We start from the raw sequence: 27,814 nt of genomic DNA on the forward strand, positions 1-27,814 counted from the left end.
GAACAAGTGAATATTTTTTTTACCTCCAATTTCTGGTGGCATATAAATTGTTATAAATGCACCAACAGTGGATATGTCATCAGTGTTGTTGACTATGGTTATTCATTTGTAGGATTCGCCTGGCACATTGAGTCAATGTTCAGTGTCCTAATAAATCTTTGATTAAATCTAGCAGGCACCAGCCAACTAAACAAAGTTCATGTCCAGGTAACCCAGGCTCATAGCAGACATCAACAGTTAGGTCTGCCAAACCAAATTGACTTTGTACATCAGCCCACAGCTCATTTGGTCGATGCAGGGCTCAGTACAAAGAGCGGGAGAAGCAGATAATGTGTAATCCACTTACCCTTGCCAAGCCTACACACCATTTATGGAAGTCCACGTCATGAGGTTATTTAGAAACCCTAATTCATCTAATAAAGCATGTTTGAAGGCGGAATTAAATTTTTCTGAGAGCCCTAGGTACACGTGCTATCACAAAAATCAATCACATTTCAAATGATTAAATAATGGATGATTTCATGAAATTAGGTGACAAATTTGCGGTACCAAGACACTGCTACAAACGGACATATTAAAGTGAAATTAAATCTCTGATGAATGCAAGAGACTGCAGTAAAATCTGCTATTTCCTTGATGATCCATGAATAATTCAATCACTTTGCTGTAAAGAAACTACACATTGAAAATTAGGCAAAATGGCTTCTAAACAAAATTTGTGCTCAACGTTAAAATGCTCCCATCATTGAAGTGAAGCTGTGTGACCTAAAGGTTGTTGCTCCTCAAATGATCCTTTGGTTTTAGGTGGTAAACCATCTTGATCTGAGCAGAAAAATACAACTTTAACAGGATATACTTTAATTAGGAAATTATAATAAAAATAGTACAACCTAAAAGGCTCAGGTACAGTACTATGCAATGCATTTACAGCCTTTAATCTATTCATGAACCCATCATTAAATAGAACCCACACTGTCAATCAGAAAACACAGGAAATCATATATATATATATATATATAAAAAAACCATAACCACATCCCCAAAGTAAGTGTTGAGTAAAAACATTAACAAAAATAATATTTGTCGTGCAATTCTTTATTTATCTGCTCCCCCGTTAATTTGTATATACAGTATCAATACTGTGCTTAACACTGAATATATTTAAAATTGATGAAGTGACCATAAACCTCTAGTACCTGTTTCATCTGAGATGACTCTCACACCAGTGACTATGTTGACCGTTTTGACTCATATTAAAATAAGCCTTAAGGACAATATGTATGTTGAACTTCAACATCATAGAGGATATAAAAGAGCAGCATATATTTGTAGAATATTTGATAAATAAATGTTACCCATGCATAGACTACAGTATGGCATCTCACCATCTCTCAGCATTCAGGAACCTCACCACAGGCTGGGTATGGTAAATAGAGAAGACAACTCATCCAAAAAAAAAAGTAGCAAACACAATATAAGACAAGATAACCAGGGGGGACTATCATGTCCTGGATTATCAATAGTGAAAAGTGTCCACAATCATGCATATGATGAATATTTGGCCATATTTGTAATTAGTGTGTAAAAAAAGAATTCCACATCACATTTAGACTAAACAAAGGCCTAACAGCAACCAGGATTTACTATTGCTATAAGTCTCTGAAACATTTCACCACATTTGGTGCCGTACTACCAGGCTCCTATAATACCACCAGCGAGAAAGGCAAAACTGTGTTTTTGTAGTTTGTGTGTTGGAATCACAAACTTAAAGGGAGTGTATGTGAGAGAAAGAGTGATTGTTAAGCACAAGACTGAGAGTACACTGAAGTTTCTGAACCTGGAGTCTCTTTTACAGAGAGACAAGAGAAGGGAGGTTAAGTTTCAGTTCTTCCCCGTTAATGAGAGTCTGCTGTTACAGGCGACATCCCAGAATCCTTAGCCGAGTCCGAGGTGTCGGTGGTTTTGGGGGTGGAGACTCTCTCGTAGATGAAACTGTAGAGGCTGACGTCAGGCCGAGTCGTGCGGCAATTCTTGCACATCACATTGAAGTATTGGTTCAGAAGGCTGTACAGTTGGCCTGGGAAGGTAAGTGAGGGTGGTGGAGAGGGAGGAAGGGAGACGGGGGAAGGGGGACGGTGCAGGGGTCAGGGGAAGGAAGAAATTTGGAGGGAGAAAAAACAGGGTTTGAGAGAAATGGACAAAATGCATGGTTAAAGAGTCAAAGAGCAAGAGAGAGAGGGACTGAAACTACAGCAGGAAAAAAGAAAAAGAAAAATGAAAGCGTGTTTGGGCTCATTTATAAATCAAGCGCACGTACACACGCACACATGCCATGAGGTTTTTTTTTCCCCCTCCGTAGCTCCACTTTAGGAAATGGATGGCTAGAGGGGAATTTCTCTGAAAGGCTTCAATAAATGTCAGCAGAAGAAAAATGAAAACGGGGGGGAGGGGAGAGGCTGGGGTCAGTTCAGGCAGTAATCCACTCTGCGGCTGTGGCTGAAAGGATGGGCCGAAGAACAAGAGATGGCCCATAAGGTGGAATAACTTATCATACAGATGGACGGCGTTCTGTTATTTATGCATACTGTCTCTGTAAAGGCACCAACAAGGACAACCTCCGCGCACTGTGCGAAAGCCTCACAGTCGAAACAGTGGGTGATATCATCACTATTCCTGGTCATTATGTAATCTGCCATAAGAGCTCAACAGATGCAGGACTGACAAGATAATAACTGTGTGACTGCAGCTTGGGACAAAGGCTAACTCCTGCAAACAAGAAGACTAGAACTAGAACTGGTTTTGTGCCTGAGTCTTACCAACGGGGACTTGTCTCTCAGTGAGGAAAGTGTGCATTTCATGAACGTCTCTCATGAGCTGAGCATCCCCAAACGTGAAGTATGCCACGTCCCTCCCGGCCTCTGCTGCTGCCATGAACTGAATCAGCGCTGAAAAACAGAGAAGGAGAACGCTACAGGGAAATTCAGGCACCAATAATATATTGTAATAGCACCATTAGTTTTGGAATGAAATCATAAAGGTGTAATTGACCACTGAAAAGCATAGGAGACTAAGTAATTGGTCAATAAGCCAGATAAGGTACAGCTTCTGGCAGGAAAGAACATGAGTGACAGGGGCAATTTGTATCAGAAGAGTAAATAATCCACCACTGGTAGAATAGCCTCATCAACAGCACTCAATCTTTGAGCCGTTGCAAATTAGGTTTTAAGAGTTTTAAATATTTAACAGAATGGTTATAGATTTCTGATTAATGAACACGCAAAACAAACCATCATTTGCAAAAGGTCTGTAATCTTTACTACGACATCACAGCTTGGTCTTATGTAACTATCACATCTCAAGTCAGCTCCGGGACTTAAATGTAAAATACAGTTATTGCCTACTAAAAATACCAGCTATGTTAATTCCAGGGCTAATGGGCGGGGCCCCCGGAAGCTAATATCATCCTCAGGGACTCTGTAAAGTCCGGTGGATCTATTCATAGCACGCTGCGGAGGAAATTAACAGCCTCGGTTTAAAATCTAACTGTACACAAACCTAACCATGTTACTCCAACCTCAGAACACTCATTTGCATTAAAAATGCAGGACATTTATATGGAGATGTGGTTTTCAGCACAGTGCAGCCTCCATGAATCCAGGCATAACACAGTGGATGAGTATTTAGTACCTTGTGGTACAACAACAACATGTGAAATTGTAATGAATTTATTGACAACAACGATGAGAAAAACACAACTGTCCAAAATAGTAGCTTGGCACACTCGAGGGAACAGTTAGGGGCTCCGGCTTATGAAGAGTGATGTTGTGTAAGCCCACAGAGACCCGTATCAGCCTGGATTTATAGTGCCGCTGCCCTATAATCAATCGCCCTTTTAATGGAAAACATAAATGTGTGTCAGCTGATCAATAAAGGAAGGGAAGGAACGGGAGAGTGACACCCTGGGAGAGCCACTAATTGACTAGAGGGGTTTGAGAAAGACCAGCTTCAGCGCACAGTACAAACTGCATGGATGCTTGATGTTCTTCTGCAGGGACCTACTGGGACAAGCAGTATAGATGAGTGGTTGATCCTGTCTGAACTACTGATATTTACTCACTGCTTGAGAATCCAGAGTCAAAATGTTTATGTGAGTACTGTGACGCATCTGCCGTCTCGTTTTACCACGTCAGCTCCAATTTACGAGAAAACTGTTGATTTCTTCATGCATGCTGCCATACACAGTCTGTTCCTTTCTTTGGACACGTGTTTAGAATTCATCCAATGATACCTTTGAGCCGTGTGTCTCCACCAAAAGCTCCACAGCCCCAGTTGCCCGTGGCCACCGCAGAGAGATGTTTGCTGTTGGCGTTATTTCGATAGAATCCACAGTACGCCTGGGATGAATGCACAGGGAGGAGGAAGTAAACGTGCGGAAGAAAAAAACATGAGAAATTTCTTAGCATTTCCTATGGTCTCTTTGAATAAATTAAAACGAACAGACGCATTATGGTTGAACGTTAGCCTCAGGTTGAACCATACACAAAAATATGTAATTGTTAAGTGCACATGGGTGTATAATATTTCACGTATTCCTGAAGAGAGAGAAAATATTACTTCTTCAAATAGACTTTGTGTAGTATGGCCAGATGAAGTGCTGGTTGCCCTTAGCTAAATTCAATGCTGTTACAGATCACTGGCCCTTTAATTAACATCTTTGCAGGTGGTGCCTGACAATAAGTCAAAGTTCACCACCATGAGCTTTTTATCAAAGCAGTGTAAGATCTGTGATGTGCAGCATTATCCTATCAATCAACTGTTGATAATAATGTCAACTGAAAGATGATCAGGCTTCTTGACTCCTTCTACAAAGACATCCGTTTGTAGAATTGTGCTGCAATATAATTGGACTCACCTTGTTGAGTTCTCTGGTCATCTTCTCTGGGAGAAACTGCTCTAGGAAGTGCCGGTATTTAAGAGCATCAATGGCAACAATCTCTGTACATCTCCTCTGCCAGTCATCCCTGGAAGTGAAAGAAAAGCACAAAAAGGGCGGGGATTTACATTCTCCGATCATTCATTCATTATTGAATTTAAGATTCCGGGTTCAAACTATCAGAGCAAGAATCGAAAAACATTAGATTATCTAATACCTGGGTGTCTCATCTTTGTAGCTGTCCTTCCATTTGTAACTCTCAGCATAGCCAGAATATTTACTGTACTGTTCAGTTCCTGCAGAATAAGACAGACAAAGTCACGGAGAAAATGGTTATTATTCAGGGCTCAGTAGTCAGAGCACACACTGGGCGTAAATATGTTTCAGCGCCTTATTTCCTAAATCAAATTTAGTGCCTTTTATGCTCCCAGTGTGAGTACACAGTTTCAGGTTATATTGGATTGTCATAAATAAAGCCCATTGATTTAATATGTAATCTGCTTTGGGGTTTGAAATTAAAAGCTTTCAGTCACAATAGGTAGTAACTGTTAGAAGACCAGAAGCTAACCTCAGTCACTTGTGCAAAAATCTTTACAATATATGATACAGTAAGTGGCAGCTTTTTATATACATTTATATATTCTGGTATGTGCTCAGGGTAAAAACTAGAAACATTTCCTCATTTGTCATTTCTAATATAGCTGCACTCAATTCTGAAAATGATGCCTATTAATGGCACCATACATTATGCACAGGGTATGAGGTGTTTACACAGCACTTCAATAACGGGGTAGGAGTAAAACATGTGATTATTAAAAGGTTTTCGCTATATGTACTGCTACTGCTGCCAGCAGAGTGAGGGAGATTTATTATTAAGTTCACAATCACTGGAAAACTCTTTCGAAAGCAACGCTAAATGTCATTTTTAAGTATCTCTTGAAAAGCAGTAACAAAGCGATGCTGTTACTTTCAGCCTTGGCTTGATTTCAAGCATGTACCTTCTTCCAATACCTAATGCCCTTTTTGTGCCTTTCTCCGAATAAAGCATGACTCAAGTTGATGGACTGAAGCCAGGACACAAACTACTTTGAAGCACAACTGGGCAATAAGAATAATGTTTCTACATAGATTTTGTTCACACTAAAGAAGACATTTAGGTCTGTCTCTATGCTCAGCCATGGAAGTTATTAATGTAAAAACAAAGGAGAGATTTCTGAGAAAGCTTTCAGAGGGCGAAATCTTCTCTTTTAACTTTTAATTGTTTTTCAAACAGAAAACAATGCTGTTGGTTTGACCAACAATGTGTAGAGGAAATCCTTGACTGAGTGAGTGAACATCTACTAGATTTTAAACATCTTGTAGCATTACAATCCCAGCCAGTCAAATAAAGCCCTTTCTACAACACCAGCGACTCCTAACGTCAAAGAACAGGCTTCCCATGTCAACTCATTCAACTGTCCTCCTCCTCCTTCACCTTGAGTCTTTTTAGTCTGGCAACCACACATGACAGCATCCTGCCATACAGGCTTCCATCACTGGATTACATCACGGATCTCTACCTTCCGATCTAAGAACGCCCATAGAGATTCGCACTTAGACTTAGACTGGAGTAAGGACACCTCTAGAGATAAAAATAAATATGATTAACTTGACAGAAGAGGAAAACGCAAAGAGCAAGAGAGACAGATATAGAGTCTAAAAACACAGACAAGCCTTTAAAAGGAAACAGCACACGTGCAAAGAATATTCTGAAGGTTTTAATGAATCTATGGCGTAACTGGTCCATTCCATTAGTGGAGAAACGACCTTAGTTGGACTATAAATTCCTTTCTGTCCAAATGTAATAAAGTTAAGTGGAGAGGAGGAGGAGGGACGAGGGAGGGAGGCAGAATGAAGGGAGGCAGGGAAGAGGACGGTGACTAACCACTGAAGGTCACTTGGGAGAGATAGGAGTTTCTAGCAAGACAACATGGCGCCACACAACACAGACAACGCTCAGCAGATGTCGATTTTTACATGGTGTGTGTGTGTGTTTAGTGTTACCAGTGTGGGTCGGGGGCTCGGACAACACACGGACTATTCATTTTCTCTGTTCTGCTGTTCACACCCAGTCTATGAGCAACAAGCAAAGTACAATAGCAGAGTGTGCTGAGGGTGCGCATCAGACCAGGCAAACTCTTGGGTTCTTCGCTTTTTGCACGTCCATATACATCTTCTGTTGGTTCTACGTTCACAGAAGACTCTACTGACAGAATCAATTAAATGTAAGCATGTTTTCAGTCTGTGTTTAGACATAGCTAAGTTATAATAAATGTCCACTTGTCAAGGAGCAGAATTTATCAAACAGGATAATGATGCCTCTTGTGTCTTCAAGGATAATTTTATGTCCCAGTGAAATACAAACACCAAATCAGGGTAAGCAGTTGTTCAATATTTGTTTTGCCGTGCTAACTTGATTAAACTCCAATAAAGTTAAGATGATGTGCATAAATCAACTGACTAATTCATCAAGTAAGGCAGTTTTGTTATTGCCCACTTTGTAGTGGCTACAAAATGACACAAAGCAAAAATAATGACGGTAAACCTAAATAAACATGTATGCATTTAATTGAATTATCACATTATTCACACTCCTATATTGATGTTGTCATTTCATCTTTTTTGGCAGTAAATGCACACAGGCTACCATACATACCATCATGCACATGCCTGCATGATCTCAATTTGTATTTGTTTCTTACTGTAAAGCAGTAGTGGGTGAGCTGCAAGGCAGGGAGGAACGGCAGAGTGACCAAAATAGGAGGAGGGAGGCAAATGAGAGGGCAGAACGCTTAGGTTGACCAAAACAGTGAGTTGGAGGTTGAAAAATAGAGCAATTCTGCTTGGGAGAAATGAAGGATAACTGGGCAGCCCCAAGTGAATCAATGCAATGGATTTACCTTCGGACGGGAATGAAGCACGAGGGGGGGATAAAATGAATGGAGCCCAATAAACACGAAGAGCTCAATGAACTAGAGGAAATAAGTCAGGGATGAGTTAAGCCTAGGTTAGGTGTAATACTAGAAAGCCACGTGAGATACATAGATGGTTGTATTTTCTGTTAAATAAAGAAAAAAGGAAATGAAATACCAAGCAATTCATAATCAAAAAAATGTCCGGGCATTGCATTCTGAGAAAACGCAGTGTTGCTGCACCAAATATCTGTGTCTAATGGTTTGGTATAGGTTGTACTTAAGTGTTTACTGCTGAATTATACAGTATATGCACAATAGTAAGGGGGCGACTTATCTTTAAGTAGATATTCTCTGCAATAAAAATAAATACACACATATAAAATACAATACTATCTCACTACTTAGCCACAAAATGCCAAGTGGGGAATAACAGCAAGAAATATGCTATAGTAATGACTGCACACTGACTGTCTGCTCTATAATGACTCAATTCTCTACACTTAGTGAGCAAATAAGCACCATGTCACAGAAAGCCCTAACTGGGTGAAAACCTATAAATAACCTGCCCTATTATCTTGTTTCCATATGAGGACACTACTTATTAATGTTTTAATGTCAGACTACTCTGAATTTGAAGCTACAATTTCCTCTCCGCTTCATTTCCTTCTTCCTTCAATCAACAGTTGAAAATAAAGCCGAAACCCGAAGGCTCAAAATTATGTACGTTCGTCTAAGTGTGTGTGTCTACATACCAGTGATGATGAGGCATTCATTGTGTTCCAAAGCTTCGGTGAAAAGGCGCGAGACGATGAGTTCAGGATTGATGACGAACCTGATTTCTTCCTGAACCAGTCCGTGTCCTGTGACTCCACCACCTACTAGCCTGTTTGCAAAGTCCACCTGGTGATATAAAGGAAAAAAGAAAGTAAAAGGAGTTGACCAAAATGGCTCAATCTTATACATCCTGTATTTAATGCCCTCTTCACACTTGGATTGTTTAATGGAGTACAAGAATCATTTGTTAAAATCAAGACACATACAGGGCAAGTTACAAAAATATTAAAGAAAAACAAATTTCAATTAACTGCTGTGAATATTTTGCCCTTCGACCTGCCTCTTCAATGCAGATGAAAACTGTGAGCTTCTGCTAATGTCATTCCCATTATTCACCGAATGACTCTATTAGTGTCTCATTATCTGTCACCCACTGTGGTCATTTAACACAGATAAATGTCTAAGGATCATAGCATGGTTTCCTGCTTGGAAATAATCAAATCAGGAAATCACAACAAAACGACACATATGAAATCTAAAGGGATGCTTCAAATACCAATAAAATCTACAATTAACAGAGAGCACAGCAAAATCTGGAGGAATCCATCTTTATATAAAGGAGAGTAACAGGTTTGTTGGCGTTCCCTTTAGACTCACTATTCAGTGTTGGGTCAACAGGGAGACATGAAACTACTTTCCCAAAATCTCAATGAAATCGCCAAATTTATAGTATTTACCACATTCAAACTTGTAAAAACAGAGAGAATTGTCAAATCTTAACTTTCCATCCGGGAGTTACTCATCTGCAACACGCTCTTTTGTCAGGAAAGTTAACCATCTCTCAGCTTAGAACTGTGGTATTTGGTTATACATGTTATTGTTTGTTTTTTAATGACTTACACCATTACAACTTTGACACCTTGCACAAAAAACAATTCTCTCTACTGCCATGCATGGTTGCGCTGTTTCCAAAGAAGTGCAGAACTTTATAATGTGGCATAAAACGATCCAGAAACCACCTCAAAAACTCAAAAACTCAAAAAAAAAAAAAAAAAGAACCTCAAGACTGCTCGGGGTTCAGATCCTCAGCAGTTATCTGACACAGGGAAGGAAGCAATGATAATAAAATAAGGGTTACAATCAAACTTAACACCAACAATGTCATAATTGTCATTCCAGAGGCAAAAAAGCACGTTTGCTGAACATCTCTACCCAAGTCAATGTGTTGCAATAGGCTGAAGACAAATATCTGATGCAACAGCCTTTATTGGCAATGTAATACCAATAGCCCGGACAAAACTGACAACCAGTGCTGAAATAGAATAACCATATTTCATATATGTCTTATATAAGGTGCTTAAAAACTGTAAGTGGTTTGCAACGCTCTTAACAACAATTTTCAGCAAGTGGCATCACTCTAGTGAAGCCAGTCTAACAGCAGGTCCACAACATGGGAAGGACTAAAATATGTCAACTTTTAGATAGATTGGCGTGAATCTTATTTTCTTATTTACTAAAAAATAGATATAGCCACTGTGAAATTCTCCCAGGGATTTTTATACAAAAATCCTTGAGTTAGGTCGTCGCTACGTTGGTCTATTGAAACTGGGTGTAAAGAGTGGGCTGTGGTTCTGACTGAAAATTTAAGGAGACACTGCACGCCAATACAGCAGCAACCTGTCAATCACAAGGTAGTCCCGCCCTAAAATATACCCTGCTTTATCTTCTATTTTACTCTGATTTACACCATAGCTTACAAAAAGGACATTATTCTGTATTAAAGAAAACGTGGAACTAGTGACCAAGACCACAAACATATTAGGAACATGTTCACCGAGGTAAATAATCAAGTGAGAAGTAGGGTGATTCTCACTGACTGCTCTACAGTCTACGTTGTTATTGCAACCAGATCAGTACCCCCCTGTTGGAAACTGGAAAACATGCAGGGTTGAGCCTTTTTCACATCGGCTTGACTTTTTAGACTGAGTGGCTCTGTCCATCCTAGATATACAGTCTCTGGTGAGCCTTTAACTTTTCCTCTGGTGCCACCAGCAGGCCAAATATTTCACCTGTCTATTGAAATATCTCATCATTACCGAAATGGACAGCACTAAATTTTGTACAGACATTTGTGGCTTCACGACAATTAATTCCATTAAACCATGTGATTGACATTTACAAGCACATGGTTTTGAGTGAAATGTTTCAGTTATTGGATGGACTGCCATGGAATTTTGTACACACATGCAAGCATTCATTGGGATAAATTATAGTCACTTTGGTGATTCCCTGACTGTAGTGACATCTGGTGACATCGTGAAGGCAAAAACTCATACAACTGACTTTCCATAAGACTTGGCCCATCAGCCAAATTGGGCTTTTTGCTAATTAGTAAATGTCAGCATGCTAAAAGACCAACCTTAGATAGTAAACAGGGCAAACTTAGAAGGTTTACCATCAGTATTTTGGCATTAAGAGAATGTTGGCATGCTGATGTATGTATCTGGATCAAAGCAGTGCCATGCATAATTACAGCCTCAGAGACCACGGCTTTTGACTCTCATGTTCAGAGTGATACTGTAACATAAATAAATGGACTAAGATAAATTCAATATTTCCAATAAGATCTTTGAAAATCTCTAGCTGTTTGTGCCTATTTCTGGGATTCCTGTTTCAGTGAAGGACATATTTTGATTTGATGCTGGAGCTTTATGCCATGTAAGCCAGCTCCTTGTTTTTGTAGCAAGGATAAGAAAACAGCCCATTCAATCACAATTCTGATATTTAAACAGCCTGTCAGGGGTGAAGGTTCTGCTCAGTGGCCCACAGCTACGTCAATACGTGACAGTGAGTGTGTTTGTATGTGCATGTGTGTATGTTTTCAAACCAGTCGCTCAACTCCTCACCTTCTTCGCTGGTTCACCCCTAACCTCACCCCCCCTCCCCCAACCCTTCAATCTAACCTTCTGACAGGATGACAGCCCACTCTGCCCTATCGAAAACTCAACACACAGCCAGTGTCCAGCCTGCTGAGGTAGCCATCAATCTGACTGCAGGACTCCCGGCCCACTGGGTCACCCCAGTGAGATGGCTCACCCTCGTCATCCTTTTCTCCATGTGCCTCCTTCTCCCTCATCTCCCACCCCAGGGTCCTCTCCTCCACCCTTGCCACTCTGAGCTACTCATGTGTATACATCAGCTGTCAAATGGAGTAAAAAAAAATGCACCAGCCACCCAGTAAAACTGAGGGGGGTGAGGAGATGGGGTGAATCAATACAGACAGAGAGCCAATAACCTACACAGATATGCACAAAAATTGTACTGCTGATTTTAAGCTGAAAACAGTCTCTTTGTTTTGGAAAGCAAGAAGGAAGGAAAGGTGGTGGCCAGAGCCACATTTGTCTGGTTTAACCATAGCAACAAGTGCAAAACAGGCATGTTATTTTCAAACCTGAGGCCAACAATCCGACATCATGGTGCCACTGTTACAAAGGACGAAGCCTTTACAGTGACAGAAGGACACAGACAGGTGTGCTGACTTTTATTTATAACTAGTTGTACTTGGAATTACACACAAAACTGTAAATAAATTTTCTACCTGCAGCATCCCATATCCATTAGCCTCAATGGTCCCGTCACAAGTGATATGTAGGCGTGTCAGCTGAGTCTGGGAGCTTGACAAAAAAAGATTGAAAAAATGTCAGCATTCAAACAGCGCAAGGCATAACATCTACGAAACCTGATAGAGTGGAGCATATAAGCATGCACACACTTTGTAAGGGGCCTTTAGGCCAAATGTGTACTGCAGGTAGAGAAAGGATTTAAGAGGTTACAAATAAGTCATTCAATTTCTAATGTAAAGTCCTTTCAGTAAGTTTTCTACATGAAGTCAGACAATTTCAACACATTTCAGATTTCTTCAGTTTTTAGGGACATTATTGTGAAAGTTTTGATAAAATTCAAGTGTGAGTATGAGAAAAGAACATGTACTGCCCCCAAACACACCACAAATCAAAATTGGACAAATCAAGAAAAAAACAAATTAAAAAATCAGTCAGATTAACAACTCATTACACTCACAAACTAGCATAATCATCTTACCTTTCCCAGTTTGGAGGATTGTTGAGTGTTTGTCTTGTGAATGTAACGAGACCCTTGGGCCCTTCGCAAACAGAGAAACAGGGAGAATTAAATTGGAGAATACAAAGTGAAACAAATGTAAAACACAGAGAGCATTAAAGAGAAACAAATGCGAAAACATCATGTGGGATATTTTTCAGTGCTTACTGGTATGTGTAACTTTCCTGAAGTAACACAGCAGAGTTTTCAATTTCTCAATTTTTCTTGATGAAGAACCTTCAAACAACCTGAAAAGCAAATGGGAGTCTGTAAGAGTTTCTCAAACCTCTACTTCTGACAATCAATAAAATGATGTGTTACATTTCAGCAGATGAGAGGAGTTAATGTTTCACTCAGGTATTATCTATGGCTCGCTGCACAACCATACTACGGTGACTTGAGTGAGGTCAAGCTTTCAGACTGGCATGATGTCTCCCCATCTACCTACATCCTTCACACAATGGCACTGCCTGAGGCCCTGTCCCAGTTCATCAGTTACTGTGAAAACTAGGGTGAAGGGATGAGAGAGAGCTCTGTATACACAGCTCAAATCACCCCATGCTGGTACCTTCCTGCCTCTTAAAAGCAACCTAAGCTGATTACTAATCAGAGTTCAACATTCATCTTTCTCTCCCATGGCTCTCTGCCCAGACTAGTACAGAAATCAAAATGGAGAGAACAAATGAAATGAGAAAAGTAATGTACTAAAAGCTCTTCAGTGAGTAAAAAAAAAAAAGGCTCATTTATTCAGGAAAATTCTGACATATTCCCCCTCCATTTAAATTCCTGACAAAATGCCTTACTCATGCTCTGTGAACCTCCTCACCCTTCCCCACCCAACTCTTTCCCTTAGTCAGTGTCAATTTGCCATAATGTACCCTGGAGGACAACATGCCTATGAGACAGAGCAAGTGCAACACAAATGGATCAGGGTGAGATTTCCAGTGCAGCCACAAATCATGCATTGCTGAAAAGAGAAGGGCAACTAATTATGAAGGATTTAGTTACAACATATATTACAGCAGTTGTTATTTTAAGGACAGTCACATTAAGTAGTTGGTTCTTATCCTTGTTAGCTTATCTACTATATAAAGTGCACACAATGTTTCTGACAGTTTTGCTATTATTCGTTATTTAGGTTCCTTGCAAATGAGGCGGGCCAAAAAAAAAAAGACACTTACTCGTCAGTAATGAGCTTTCATTGCTGACCAAACTGCTAAACGAGCTCCCTGTGTCATTTTCTTCTCAAACAGAGGAAAACACAAGCTAAAGAGATAACTCTCCTGCCTTCTATCCTCCCCCTTGAATCTATCTATCACTTAACAGAGGACAAACCTTGACAGTTCTGCCAAAACAGCAATCAGCAGATTGCTTGCTGCTCTGCTTGTCCAAGACAGAGCGCTACTGTAGCCGATAAGCAAAGTGACGGACACTCCCTCAATTACAGCGAGAGAGGGGAGGGCCAGTAACGATCCAGGGCCCATTTTAGACTGCAGTGGTTGTCTTGTCTAGTCTCATCTCCACAGAGACACCAAGACAGCCCCCCCCCCCTTGCTCTTCCCTGTATTTCGCTGCAGGCAGAAATGCTGATAGTGAAGGCAGGCCCAAGTGGTTCTGAAAAAGCCAACTTTGCGACCGGAATCAATGCTTACATTATTACAGAGGCAGATATATTGCACTCATACAGATGACACACTGGTGATACGGAAAGTACGATTAAGGCTCTGATAAAATGAGGCAGCTGAGGCTGGGTATGTGGCCCCCACAGATAATCAATAGGACCCTGGGATTCATAAAACAATGTAACTCAACAACCAGGAAGGAGTAGATACCTAGTTAGGCCTGGACAGTAGTCAGGGTCCATGCAGATTCCAGAGAATATCAAAATTATACAGTGGGTAATACATGCTTCATGTTCTGTTATGTGTGTAAGTACTACTATGATAAAGTGTTACTAAACTAACATCTCCAGTCTGTCAGGCAACAAGCCAAACTTATTACAAATATAACTAATGAGGAGAAAGTGCCTCGAGCAAATTGGGGAAAATTGAGTTGGGGTGATATCTGGACAGTGTCCTGGGTATACCAAGACACTAACTGTCCAAAAATAGAGTGGTAAAGCTGGTAGCTAAATCTCATTATAACTCTGTTACTGACTCCACCTCACCTACAAACAACATCTCAACTTTCTAGTCATTATCGGTGAGCAGAAAAATGCTTGGAAAAAAATTCCATAAAGATTCAATTAGACGTCTGCTCAGAGTTATTCATGTCACAAGTCTGTCTTAAAAATAACAGTAAAGAGTCCATATGAACACTAACATAGGTACCAGCTGCTGTTGTAGTTCACCTTTCATATCGGCCATTAGAAAATCCATTCCTGAAGTGATTTCAGTGTAAGTTATATGTGGACAAAATCCAAAAACTTTCTTCAGTGCAAAAATGCAAACAAGTTTATCTACAGTTAGTCTGACTTACGAGATGCAGGCTTCAGGTACAAGTCTGACTTTGGCCATGCTTTTCAACGTGACTTTCTCCTCCCTTTCTGCTATCTATGTCTTACTGTTTTCAAAAACCCTCTTTAGTACAGGATACTACTACTACAACAACAACAACAACAACAACCATCAGGCCAGCAATCTACTACACTGAAAATATTAAATTTTTCTGAGGATTGGAATCATGTAGTACGTTTTTTCCCCTGTATGGACCACCCCACTACTCAAGCTCAAATTGGAAACACAAAGAGGACAATAAATTCTAATAACTTTTTTAACTGTAAACTAAATTGTATAATTCATCCCACTCTCACCCAACCGGTCGAGGCAGATGGCCGTCCCTCCCTGAGCCTGGTTCTGTCGGAGGTTTTTTTCCCCCTGCTGGGGTTTTCGGTTCCTTCCCACTGTTGCGGACTGCTTGCGGACTGCTGAAGCTTATAGGGAATCCAGATGCTTTGGATTGTTGGGTGTTTCTGTTTTTGCCTTTGTGAAGCGCTATGAGATGACTGTTGTTGTAAATATGCGCTATACAAATAAAATTGAATTGAATTGAATTGAAAGAGGAAATTTTAACCTAAAAACACTGAAACTAAGGAAAATATCCGCTTGACTCTCATGCTAGCTTTAGATAAACTTGTGAATAGACTTCAACCCATTTCAATATGTTTTCAAGGCAGCCTTGAAAAAAATCTGACTTATCCTTCGAGTCATTCTTTAGCAGAGAAAAACGTGGACATCATCACCAAAGACAGTCCTCAGACAACTGGTACAGACAGCCTAACCTGCAATAGTGCTGCAACGCCTACTGCCATCTTCACGCATTAAACCACGACAGCCATCACTCTCGAAAGTTTAGCTTCAACTATACACATGGATCACTTTCCTTTCCTACAAACAAAGTGACACCTGAAGACTCCGAAAAGCCGGAGACAGACACAGAAGTGAGGACTTTGAAACAGGCTATCAAAACAATTTGTTTCAATTAGCCATCCCAGGCTTTCTTACCAGACCACTGGTTCTGAGTAGGTAGAAATCGAGAACACCAATTTAACACTCCTACTCAGATCTCCCTCCCACCCAAGGGCTATAACAGAAACATGGAGAAAAATTCTCAGCCCACAGCCCCATCCTCAAGTGTATAAGACGGTAGGTGCAGTTGCAGCAAACACTATCACAATGACAAAAAACAACAACAAAAAAAAAATACAGGAATGCTGTTTGATGAAAATAAATGAGATGCCAGACAGTGTGGCTTTGTTTAGCAGCAGGTTCCAATTAGTTCATCATATTATGGCCCAGTGCATGTCAAAAAAGAAACTTTATTTCTAATTGAACCTTAGAATATGAGTGAAAGCTGAGTACAAACACAGGAATTCATCTATTAAGGGTTTTCAAGGCAGTAGTGCCCCCTGATGGAAATCAGTTTACTTTGAACAGTAGGATCACGAAGGACTGATAACTAAAAATATTTGTGATTAACCAAAAAAATCATAATTTTGGAATTTATTTGATGCCCAGTTGTGGGACAGAACACTACTGAAAACAATATTAGAAACCCTGATCCCATTACTACGCCACGAAAATCTGGCCAACGATCTGTCTCCTGCTTACAAAGGGACTCTGTGGGGGACTAAAGAGGCAAATCTCATTGTACGAATAAAATACTAATGACTTCAGCCCACTCAGTTGCCTAAATGAGCCACTCATCGTTTTGAGCCTTTCTTAATTTTTCCAAGGGAAGGTCTGCCTTTACCTGTAGAAGTTGATCTCAGGATAATTGCAGTACTCTGACTTGCGGGAGTTGCGTCGAGGGAATGTGCAGAAGAAGGCGTTGGCCAAAAGACAGGCGATTTGCTCCTGAGACATAGTCAAGGAATGGTTCATCCTTGTCTTCAGCAGAGGGATTGGCTAGAAAGAGATATGGAGTGGAAAAAAAGATTAAAAATCAAAACAGTGACAAGAGCAACGGTATGGAGTCAAGGCAAAGAGACAAAAGCTGGGAGACAGGGGAACAGAGAAACAACAGTGGATGTTGTAAAAACATACAAGGTTATGTGGGTGTAGTAGTGTAGGTTGGACGGCTAATGAGGGGAGATAATTAGTTTAGCACTCTAGCAAGGAGAGGAGACAAGAAGAGTTCCATTAGGTAAATGGGTGGTAGTAATTAAGGTCCTGGTTTTCTTGCTCTCCCCCACATTCGTTCAGTCACACACACAGAGCCCATCTATCTTCACTGATTAGGGCTAAAGAGCCTCCCAAGGCTGCCCAGTTAGCAGATCAATACCAGCTCTAATAACACACACATAAACATTAGCCCTGACGCTTAATACTGCAAAACAAAGCGGAGAGAGTCAGAGAGCTTCATTACGTAACTGCTACAAATATTTCTCTCGTGGGATGAATCTGTACCAGAAATTCCCTCTTTCAGTTCGACTTGAACATGTTCTGCCCTTGGCTTCTCCAGTAGCAGCTACAGGGATTTTCCTAACATGCCCAGAGTGGGAGCTAAATTCACTTTATCAAATTAAAGCGAAGACTCCGAAATAGATAACATGATTTGAAAAATGCCAATCCTGTAATTGTTGTATGACTGTAATTGATGACAGACAATATAAACAGTGATGAATGGAGATGACATTTCAAAGATCAGTGACATGGATCAGCTGGTTGTAATGTGAATAAAAGAGGGGCCCGTCGAGGTTTGATGGGGCCGATTATCCAACCCTGTTTTCCCAAAATGCATTGCTCGGAGAGGGGATGCTGAGTGGGGAAGTTCAATTAAGACAGACTGAATTGTAAAATTTACAACTAGTCCCGGTTAGTGCACTGAATGCACAAAGTAAGTGGAGTTTTCTCAAGTGCACGAGCATAACACATGAAATGGATGACAGGACATGACATGAACCTCTCCTCTCAGTCCTCTTTTCTAATGAAGCAGTTCTTGATATGGACCAGAAAGAGGAATTCATTATCTACCAGTTGTAACTCATGAGTTGATCCTGTAAAACATCCACCATTTAACTCTTTGCTCCTCCTCCCTGCTGACTGCCACGTTCTCTCTCTTGTTCACCTTAAAAACTGCTAGTTCTTTAAGCCATTATCCCCTTGTTGCATCCTCACAAAAAAACAAGCACCTTCTGAACATAGACTGTTTGCTGTACATACTAGGGAATAGTAAACCCTTACCATTGTGCAGAGGCGAAGAGCGCTGAGAGCCAGGTCAACCATAGCAGGTAGCACAACCTCAAACAGGTGTCGCACCTCACAAACCTCAAGATACTGGAGAGAAGAGAAAAAAAAACATACAAGCTAAAGTATTGTTAAATGGGATATCTCTGTGGAGCCGACTGCCTACTTAGGCAGGCAGTTACTTGGATCCGGCAGTCAGAGTGACTGATTACATCTGAAGTGACATACTGGTTTTTTTAACACCACTGGTTTTCTAATCAAAATGGAAAAAAATAAATGTTAGTATCACAAAATCCAAAAAATTCCCCAAATTGCACCTTTTTGTTTGTTTGTATAAAAAACTCCAATATTCTTTTTTTTCCTTGAAAGCAGGTGTACTCACTGATACTACATTTTGGAGAGGGGTGGAGCAAGTTGTCCAATATTAAGTGCCCCTGGGCAAACACTGCACCCTGAGTTCCTCCCTGCAGCAGGTGAACACCTCATATGGCAGCTCTGCCACTCCTGTTGATGGGTTGTGTGTGTAAGTGTGAATGAATGACAAAGAAGCAGATTTTAAAGCGCCTTGTAGAATTTAGCTAAGGACAAAAAGTGCTTTTGGTGCGGACCAGCTACCATTTATTTCCCAGTCGTCCTATTGTGTTCTCTAAAAATGTCAGACCAAAGTACAGACTGCTTTTCACCTTAAATTTTGCAATATAGCGTTAAGGTTTGTATTGTATTGTCATAACAAAGAGGCCAGATGGTGCTGAAAAGTATGAAGAAGAGTCACCTACTCAATGAAAAGTTGCTCTAATAACGCTGACAGTGAGTCTAAGGTCATAAACCAATAACAGTAACCAATATCTAAGGAACGTTTCCTCATATCCAACAAGAAAACTCAAGTTTCAGTGAAGGCAGCGAGGTTTATTGTTGTTATAGTGTGAACTCTTACCCCTCAGATATCAATAATCCCAACACTTCAGTGGTGAAAAAAGAACTAGAAATGCTGCAGAGCTGCTCACTACAGTGAATCTGTTTCAGAAGAAACTACCATCAATCTGGGAACGAGCTCGCCACGGCCGAGGCACCCATACTTCAGCCTGTAGCTTACCTCAGCATCCATCTGCAATTCCCTCTAAAATAAACACCCAGTTATTCCATCATACACCCAGATTTACAACGCAATCATTTATGAGCGTATTGGCTTCGAATGTCACTGGCATCAATCACTTGCCTTATTCTATCAAGGTAAGCAGGGAAGCTTGTGCTGATTAAATGGACCTTCTGGAGCAAATGCAAATGACCATTTGTGGGGAGAGTGGCAGGGGAGCTTGATTTTCAACCTGAAGTCTTTGGTGGTTGATTTGGCCAGGGGCATTTATATGGCTGCAGAGCAGGTCTGACTAAATGCTGTCAGAAGTAATGAGCTGGCAGACATCATAAAGCGCTCCTGTGGGACTAATAGATGGTAGTTGGTGATGCGGCAGGATGGGGGCAGAAAGATGATCCCCCAGCCTTTCCACAGCTACAGCAGCTGGCCACAAGGTTAGGCTTCACACAAACTATGTATTTCATGTCAATAAATATGACAGACTAAGTTCCATCAGGACAGACTAGATTTAGTGCTGCATAGGCTAATGATCGATTACACATCGATCTTCCATCCAGAATGGATGGAAGTTATTTTAATTTCCTGGCAGCTCAACTTTCCCAAACCTGGATTTTCACAATATAATTTAGAGGTCTGGCATGTTTTTTCCAAAGCATTTAGTGTCAGACTGATATTTCAATCGTATTTAGAACAACTGTGTGAGAAAGATAGAAACAAAACAAGCAAAAAAGCATCAAAGTAAGTGAAATAGACTGTGTTGTTGTCTGGCTGCTGAGTGTTCGTGTTCATTCCTGGACTGCTTTCCTGCTCAGCCCCTCAGACATTCATCAGAAAGTGACACGGTGACAGTTTCATTCGGCAGAGGAGAAACACTAAGACAATTTACAGACAAGCCCTAATTTGGATAACTCTTTTTTTCCCCTATGGCTATTACACGTTGAGCAGAGTGTCAATCACTGACCCAGGGGCAATGTACCTCTTGACAATTACCTCAGTGCTACAAAAATGTTGCCCCAGATTTAATTAGGTGGTCTTGGCTACATTCAGACTCCCAGCATGCCGCAGCATGAGCACAGAAGCACTGTACACAGGATGCACGCTGTATTATTTGTATTGCTTATCTACATACACTGACAGTTGTGTGATGGTGGGTTCACAGAATGGCTGAAAATGCAGACCATATGATTCACTACATTAGACAATGCATGAAAGATAAATCACCTCGGATGGCACGTGTCTGCTGTGGAATGGCAATTGTTAATCATTTCAGCTCAAGTGTTGTCATGATGGTCTTAATGCTCATTCATTCTGCATCCACAGACTGATGGAAATTAAACTACCAGAAAATACTTGCAACTAGTAAGTAATTCTTACCAATTACTTAGCATAATATGAAATTCAGCTTTTTTTTTTTTTAACAACTTGTGACATCTAAACCTTGACTTGCCCTTCTCTTGTGAGCACCACTCCCCTTCGTAAAATGCCTCGGCAGCAAGGAAATGAAAAAAGAGGGGGTAAATACCGGGTTCCGGGCCGTGAGTGGACAGCGAGTCGCTGATGCAATAGATTCCTGGAAGAGGAACTTTCTGGCTGGCCTTACTTAGCATCCTTACAGTTTAATGGGGCCTTTTAATTAAATTGGATTAAGCTATAAAAAGGTTTAGGCGGCTATTGATCCACCGAGCTCCCTGCCTTACTCTGAGAAATTATTTCAGAGAGAGAAAAAAAAAAAGAGAGAGAGACAATTTCAGAATGACTCTGAATTTAGCTGAGTAATCCTTGATGAGAGGGGACAGATATTCGGTTCAAAATACCAATCTGGCTGAACTGTAACAGGTATCACATGATCTCACCAAACTGTGAGAGCCAATATTAGAAAAATGATTTTATTCTCTACTAATCAGGACATCAACTTACCTGAAAATAATTTAACCAAATAAACATATGCTTTACCAAACGTAGGTTCAGTTAGGCTTTACATTGAATTTGATTTACTATCCATCCAAACACTTCATCTTCCTTTTATGGGGACTTTGGGTAGTAATAGTCTAACAGTAAGAGTCTACATGTACATTCATTCTTGAAGTGAGGCTGGCAGGAGACAGGCAGTACTGCTGGAACTTTATCTACTCCCTCTCCAGAGGGAATTTCTGTAAAAGGACTTTACTTGGAAATCCTTTTCCTTTTTAAAAGGTTATCTTTAAAGACAGGCAATATTCGTCCCATGTGGCAGGAAGTTTCTCTAACAACAGGTTTGTAATGACAACCCTAAACTGTCTGCACAGAGTATAAGATGTGTTTAAAAGAAAGGAGGAGGGAGACAAAAAGTAAAGAAGACATTCCCCTGATTCACCTGCAACAGCTGCCGCTGCTATGCTCTGTGCTTATCTGTCCTAACTGAACGCTGCTCTCCTGAGACTCCCAGGTACCGCAAGGGGACGATGCACACTGATGGGCTTGCAGCCAAACAAAGAAAAGCAGATTCCCTGTGTGATAACAACTCCAGCTTACTTTTAGCTTTCGCTTCATTCTTTATTTAGATAAACTGTAAAAACATAATCGTGGAGAGGTAAACAAAAGCTGCTGGCATCGACAAGGGGTCAGTTGTCAGAACTGTGATGCGCACGACTGGCTGTAATTCACTGATGAGATGTTTATTTTTATGGTAATTCTCTCAAACTGCAAATATCAAAGTCTGATACATAGAAAAAAGTTTCTTAATAAAGGTTTCTCAACTAATACATTCAATTTGAATTTAAAATTATTCTTGTTCAGTGAAGAAGACATGTTGTTCAACACAGTATTGTCAGTCGTCTTTAGGGAAGCTGTTTAAATCTTCCTGCTTCATCTTTTGTACAGTACAACCCCACAAAAAAACAGGTAACACTCCTGTTTTGAACAGCTTACCTCTGTGCAAAGAAGGTTCAGGGCAGTGAAGTCCCATTTCTTTGCATGGGCTGTGTTATACCTCAATATTGCATCCTGAAAAGTAGAATGAGAAGATTAATAAATTACTCAATGCATAGCAAGTCTTGTTGTACACATGATGTAAAATAGAATTGTTGCTAACTCTGCCACCATGTGGTTGTTTATGGGATAGGTTCAAGAACTAACTGCTGTGACTGTTCAATTGAAAACATGTATGAGCAGAGAGTCTCTCAATTTAGTAATGTTTAAAAGACTACTTTAGGTTGCTCATTTCTCATTTTAGTTATTAATTTACCAACCTCATAATGTGCTCAGTTTTACTCAAGGAATATATGCAGAACATGAGAAGAGAAGCTAACCAGACAAAGGTTTGAACTGCTACGTTTGCTAACATAAAGAGGAGGGGAAAAGAAGACAATAGGACAGTAAGATTAGCTGTTTTCCTACGTTTTATTGGAGAGTGTAAATGGCCAAAATCAGCACAGTCCAGCCGTGGTCACAGTTGTCTTACCCTCACATCCAGAGAACTTTTAAACCCTCCCTTCAAGGCAGTGTGAATCAGCTCCCACCGACTTTGGACACCACCTCCATCCTACACGAGTACAAAATGATATGGTGTTTTTACAAGCTTCCTGCAGTAGCTAACGTTGTTGTAGTAAAATGGCATGTTTTGATGAAAGGCTGTGAAGAAGATCAAAATCAGCATTACAATCAGTATACCTCGGTCTCCATAGGAAATAGATTCTTCTCAGAGCAGGGCATCTTCACTGACACATCATCCCACGCATCTTTGAACTTGGTGGGGTATGGGACAGGGACCTCTCCCTCTCTGAGGAGATCTGTCTGTAACAGGGAAACAAAAAGGCAGGGAAAGCAAGATATCTTTACAGGTTACTGCTGGTTTTACTTTTAAAAATATGCATGTTGCAATAAATGCCTTATTTTAAAGCTAAATGCAGAGAAATTGAACATTCAAGCTCAGCACTTGTTCATATGTCATACATTTCTTTGCCGACTAACAACTGAAAACCATCTTGTTTTTAATGTAGAGATGGGATTTACTTCAAACAGTAATTATAAATTTAAAATCGTTCTTCCAATTTAATGACGGTAGAGTCTAGTTTGGGTGGCAGTTGTTGATGATGGTAAGAGCAAGTTGTCGCTACACAGCAGCACTGACAGTGTTCCTGTGGGACAAGCAGTGGGGAACAGTCTGATAGGACCTTTACTGACAAGAGGCCCTGAGGGAATCATGGAGGATGGCTTCACTTGGCCCTGCACTGTCTCCTCATTTCTTATCCAGGCTGTCTATATATAAAGAGTCATTTTTACATCCTCTCTTCCCCTTTTCCCCATAATTTTTTCTCTTATTAAGTCAGTGTAGCGACGACCCGGCTGACAGGTTAGGGCGCATACGACGTGTCCCCTGTTTCCTTTCTTGCCAGCTGGACCTTTACTCCATGTCCTTCTCCTGCTTCCTTGCACACATTTTATATCTCCTGTGCTCCTAAATAGATTTTTAACTATTTTTTTAAAGAAGAAAAAAATTACCAAGTGTAGTCCAACCCAAAAATTCCTAATCACATCTGCTTACATATTATTGGTATGACTGCAAACAAGAAGAGCCACAAACGAATAAGTGGCTGTTGACTCACCCTGACTGTGACAGTGTGATTAGGCACTACTTTCAGGTGAGACAGAGGGGGAGCACACTGGGGTATTCTGTTCAGCTCATCTATGGGTGTTCCCAGCCATCGTTTGTCCATATTATGCAATGCAGATGAATCGCTGCACAAAACAAAAGCAGGTCAGTGTACTAGAGTATAACAGCAGGGACATTGCAAAAATAATGGAACAAGCAGAAAGGGTAATTTAGTGATTACAAAAGACAAAAAGTGGTGGAGAGACGTGAAAATGCTCACAAGTACCTTCTGAAATTTGCACCTGACTGGCTTTCAATTAAGTCTTGGCTCATATTAGATGAGCTGCTGCACTCGGCTATCTCAGCATCCTCAGTTCCCACGGCAACAGGGTTGACTCTTTCTTTGGACAAACTTCCGGGATCAGAGTCTTTGACAATCTGCAGAGATCCCATTACCTGAGCCTTTGCAAAGCCAGAGTCCTCTGCACAAGTACTGCCATCAAAATCCTTGTCTGCAGAGTTGTTGATGCTCGTGGTTTTACTGACTGGACTGTCAGGACTCAGCATCTCCACATCACTGGGTGTATTTACAACCTTACTGGGACTGTTACTAAGACAGAGGGTGAGTTTTGGATTTGGTGAGTGTGCAGCAACACAGGTTGTTTTAACAGGCTGGGGGCCTGGCAAACTGGGCCTCTTCGACTTCTGCCCATTAGAACAGTGTGATTGAGCCGTGTTACTTTTGCTGCCTGCAAGAACAGATTCATCCGGTTCGCTTGCAGATCCACAGTCCATTGAATTCTGAGAGGCATCGTGTGTGTTCTCTGTTAGCACACAGTCTTTTGTTAAGTCAGATATTTGCGGTTCACAAAGGACTTCATCTTTTCCATCTGTTAAATCTGTTTGTGGAACAATATCCTTTGTCTCTTCTGGCTCGACTTCAGAAGTTAAACTGCAGCAGGACACAAAGGAAACAAAGTGAGAGGAGGTCATGTTAGCAGGATAAAATGACAAAAATGTTCTTTATGATCCTAATTATGCATATTCCCTTTTCCCAGAATGCATGTGCCACAAATATACAATGAATACAACAATGTAAACACAGCATGCAAATGATCTTCCTTTCTGACATAAAGAAAATGTTAAAATTCTGATTTCTGTTTATGAAAATGAAACGATTAAATTTGGACAATTGTGCCCAAAAAAGTTTTTGAGCTGTTCAATTGGTAACAAATTCTCCACCACTCAGTCAATCCATACCACAGCCAGGTGTTGCTTCATACAATAATAATAAACTTTATTTATAGAGCACTTTCAAAACAAATGTTACAAAGTGTTTTTCGATAAAAATAAATTAAAAATTAAAATACAATAAGCACACAGAATCATTGCTAAAAGTAGAAAGCACACACATAAAGCAGGAATCTAAAAAACATAAAACTTATTTAAGTTTTATGGTTTTTTTTTTTTGTTTTTTTTGTTTTTTTTTTTAAATTTTATTTAAAAAAGGGAAAAGCTCTCAGATAAAAACGTGTTTTAAGAAGTAACTTAAAAGAGAGCACAGAGTCAGCCGACATGATTTCCTCGGGCAGGTCATTCCAGAGCCTCAGCGCCCAGATTGAAAATGCTTTGTCCCCCTTTGTTTTCAGCCAGGCCTCTGGGACAGTTAAAAGACCTTTGCCCGAGGATCGTAAGGAGCGTGGTGGAGAATATGGTGGTGCTTTAAACGGCAGTGATCAGATAGTGTGACACTCCTTTGACGAATAACTAGAAAACACCACTATAAAAAGCCAGCTGTGGTTAAATGATATATTGCCACAGATGACAAGAGAATAACATTAATGGACTATTGGCAGGCTGGATGCTGGCATGTCAGTTAGGGCTGTAGCCAAGCACTTGAATGTCCATGACTCCATCATTTGTCATCTAAGATAAAGTTACTGCCTCATGATGCTCTGGATTTATGTTTCCGACAACGTAATCCTGTTCCCGAAAATGGTCCACCACCTCAGCCCTTCAGGAGGAGTGAAACACGATCCCACAGGCAGCATTAACAACCACAACAACTATACACGTCAGACGAGTGACTCATTATTGACTTGTGATTTCTGGTCTATGACCTCACTTATGATCTGCGCATTATAATGTCTAATATACAGTACATTTGTTTGTCTCGAGACATTTATCCTGTTGTCAAGCTGATGTGTGTTGGAACAATACTTATTCCCCTATTTTGGAGATAGAGTTTAATAAAATAATACAGACTGGGTTTATTTTTCTGTTCAGTACACAAACCATGCAAGGTACAAACACATGTCCAGCCTTGAACGAAAAGCTTGGATCCCTTGACTTGACTGCTTACCTTCTCTGAGAATCCATTACTTCATCCATCTTTCACAGGTCATACAAGTAGATATGAAATTAACTGCTGGGAAGAGAAAAATATTGGCACACTGAAAAGCTGCAACTTATTTCAGAATTTCATATATGCCTACTAAGCAACACCAGTAACATATTTCCCGTTAAGCTTTATTAACGTCTGATCCTGGACGGAAGCTGCACTAAGACGTTTGCTGAAGACACACACTGAAACTTAAACAGGTGTTTGGTCCACTTTTCCGCACAATGCGCTCCGAGCAGGCTTGCAAGACACAGTGGTTTGTAACAGCTTCAAATTTAGCTTCTTACTTCAAGTACACATCATTCGGCACAAACAAAACACGCACTCGGCGGGCTGCACATCAGGGTTTCACAAAGCTACGATGAGTAAGCTAACTAACCAAACCATGTACGATACTTTTGACATTACCTTCACGGGGAGGAAAAAAACAGTTAATCGACAAGTAGTGGCAAAATAGATGTTACGAAGGATTTGGTTAGCTTACCAGCCCAACGAGGACAGATTCTGCAGCGCGAAAAAACACAAGTCATCTTGAGCTAACTTAGCTTTGATTGGCTAAATCAAAATCTAACGTTAGCTTTTCATTCGCTAGCTTCGATTATAGTAACCTCATCCAAGCTGATCAAGCTAGCAGCGCTGTCTCCAATTAAAACAAAGAGATACGTCGCGACTTACAGGCATGTCCGTCTTTGTGTAGGACTTCCGACTGAGGTGCATTACACAATTATTTATTTATATTGTACACATAAACTATTTCTATCCAGACTACATATCACTCGTGAAAATGTTAGCGTTCGGTTATTGGTTTACTTTCGTTGCTGCAGCGGTGCAGCTGCTGCACCTTGACGGCAAAAAAAATCTCGACCAATCACGATGCCGTTCTCGGACAAAGAGGCGGGATCGTGAGTTGGTATCCTAGCAACTGTGTCAAAAAGCAGCCTACTGTCGTGAAATCCAAAAACACAAAAAAGACTCAATTGCCTCCATGTAAAATATTTGTAGTAAAAAAATAAAAAATAAATAAAATAAAGTTCTTGTTTTCACTGATATTAGTTTATGATTTTTGGTTTTATAATTTTCTGTAACTCTGATTGTCACGTTCCTCAGTGGTATTTTAATGTATATGATATTTAATATTAGATGTTCTGTGATGACTAGAATTTTATTGTAAAATGATAAATAAAAATATAAACATAAATCACACAAGTGTATATCGAATTCATCACAACTTTTGATGCATCACTTGTTCATGCAGCGAAAACGGACAGAAGAATTATTTGTTA

At 40.4% G+C, this 27,814-nt stretch overlaps 1 protein-coding gene across 3 annotated transcripts; it reads right to left on the reverse strand.

The window, feature by feature from the left end:
- Positions 1 to 841: 841 nt before the first annotated feature.
- Positions 842 to 27,492, reverse strand: parga (poly (ADP-ribose) glycohydrolase a). Of its 3 annotated transcripts, none has more exons than XM_008286441.1 (18): positions 27,207 to 27,492; positions 26,493 to 26,555; positions 24,417 to 25,082; positions 24,144 to 24,276; positions 23,209 to 23,331; positions 23,000 to 23,080; positions 22,468 to 22,542; positions 18,465 to 18,557; positions 17,032 to 17,186; positions 12,949 to 13,028; positions 12,763 to 12,823; positions 12,260 to 12,335; positions 8,640 to 8,787; positions 5,151 to 5,229; positions 4,913 to 5,021; positions 4,289 to 4,394; positions 2,817 to 2,945; positions 842 to 2,077 (listed from the first exon to the last, which is right to left on the reverse strand). In XM_008286441.1, exons 2-18 carry the CDS (start codon positions 26,519 to 26,521, stop codon positions 1,896 to 1,898), a joined length of 2,325 nt encoding a protein of 774 aa, XP_008284663.1. In that variant the 5' UTR covers positions 26,522 to 26,555; positions 27,207 to 27,492; the 3' UTR covers positions 842 to 1,895. The 3 variants fall into 3 exon arrangements, with proteins under 3 accessions (XP_008284663.1, XP_008284662.1, XP_008284664.1); XM_008286440.1 differs by having other exon boundaries at positions 26,493 to 26,558; XM_008286442.1 differs by lacking the exon at positions 27,207 to 27,492 and adding an exon at positions 27,016 to 27,186 and having other exon boundaries at positions 26,493 to 26,558.
- Between the last annotated feature and the right edge of the window lie 322 nt (positions 27,493 to 27,814).

Source organism: Stegastes partitus, unplaced genomic scaffold, assembly GCF_000690725.1.
Source record: "Stegastes partitus isolate 25-593 unplaced genomic scaffold, Stegastes_partitus-1.0.2 Scaffold455, whole genome shotgun sequence".
Lineage (NCBI taxonomy): Eukaryota > Metazoa > Chordata > Actinopteri > Pomacentridae > Stegastes > Stegastes partitus.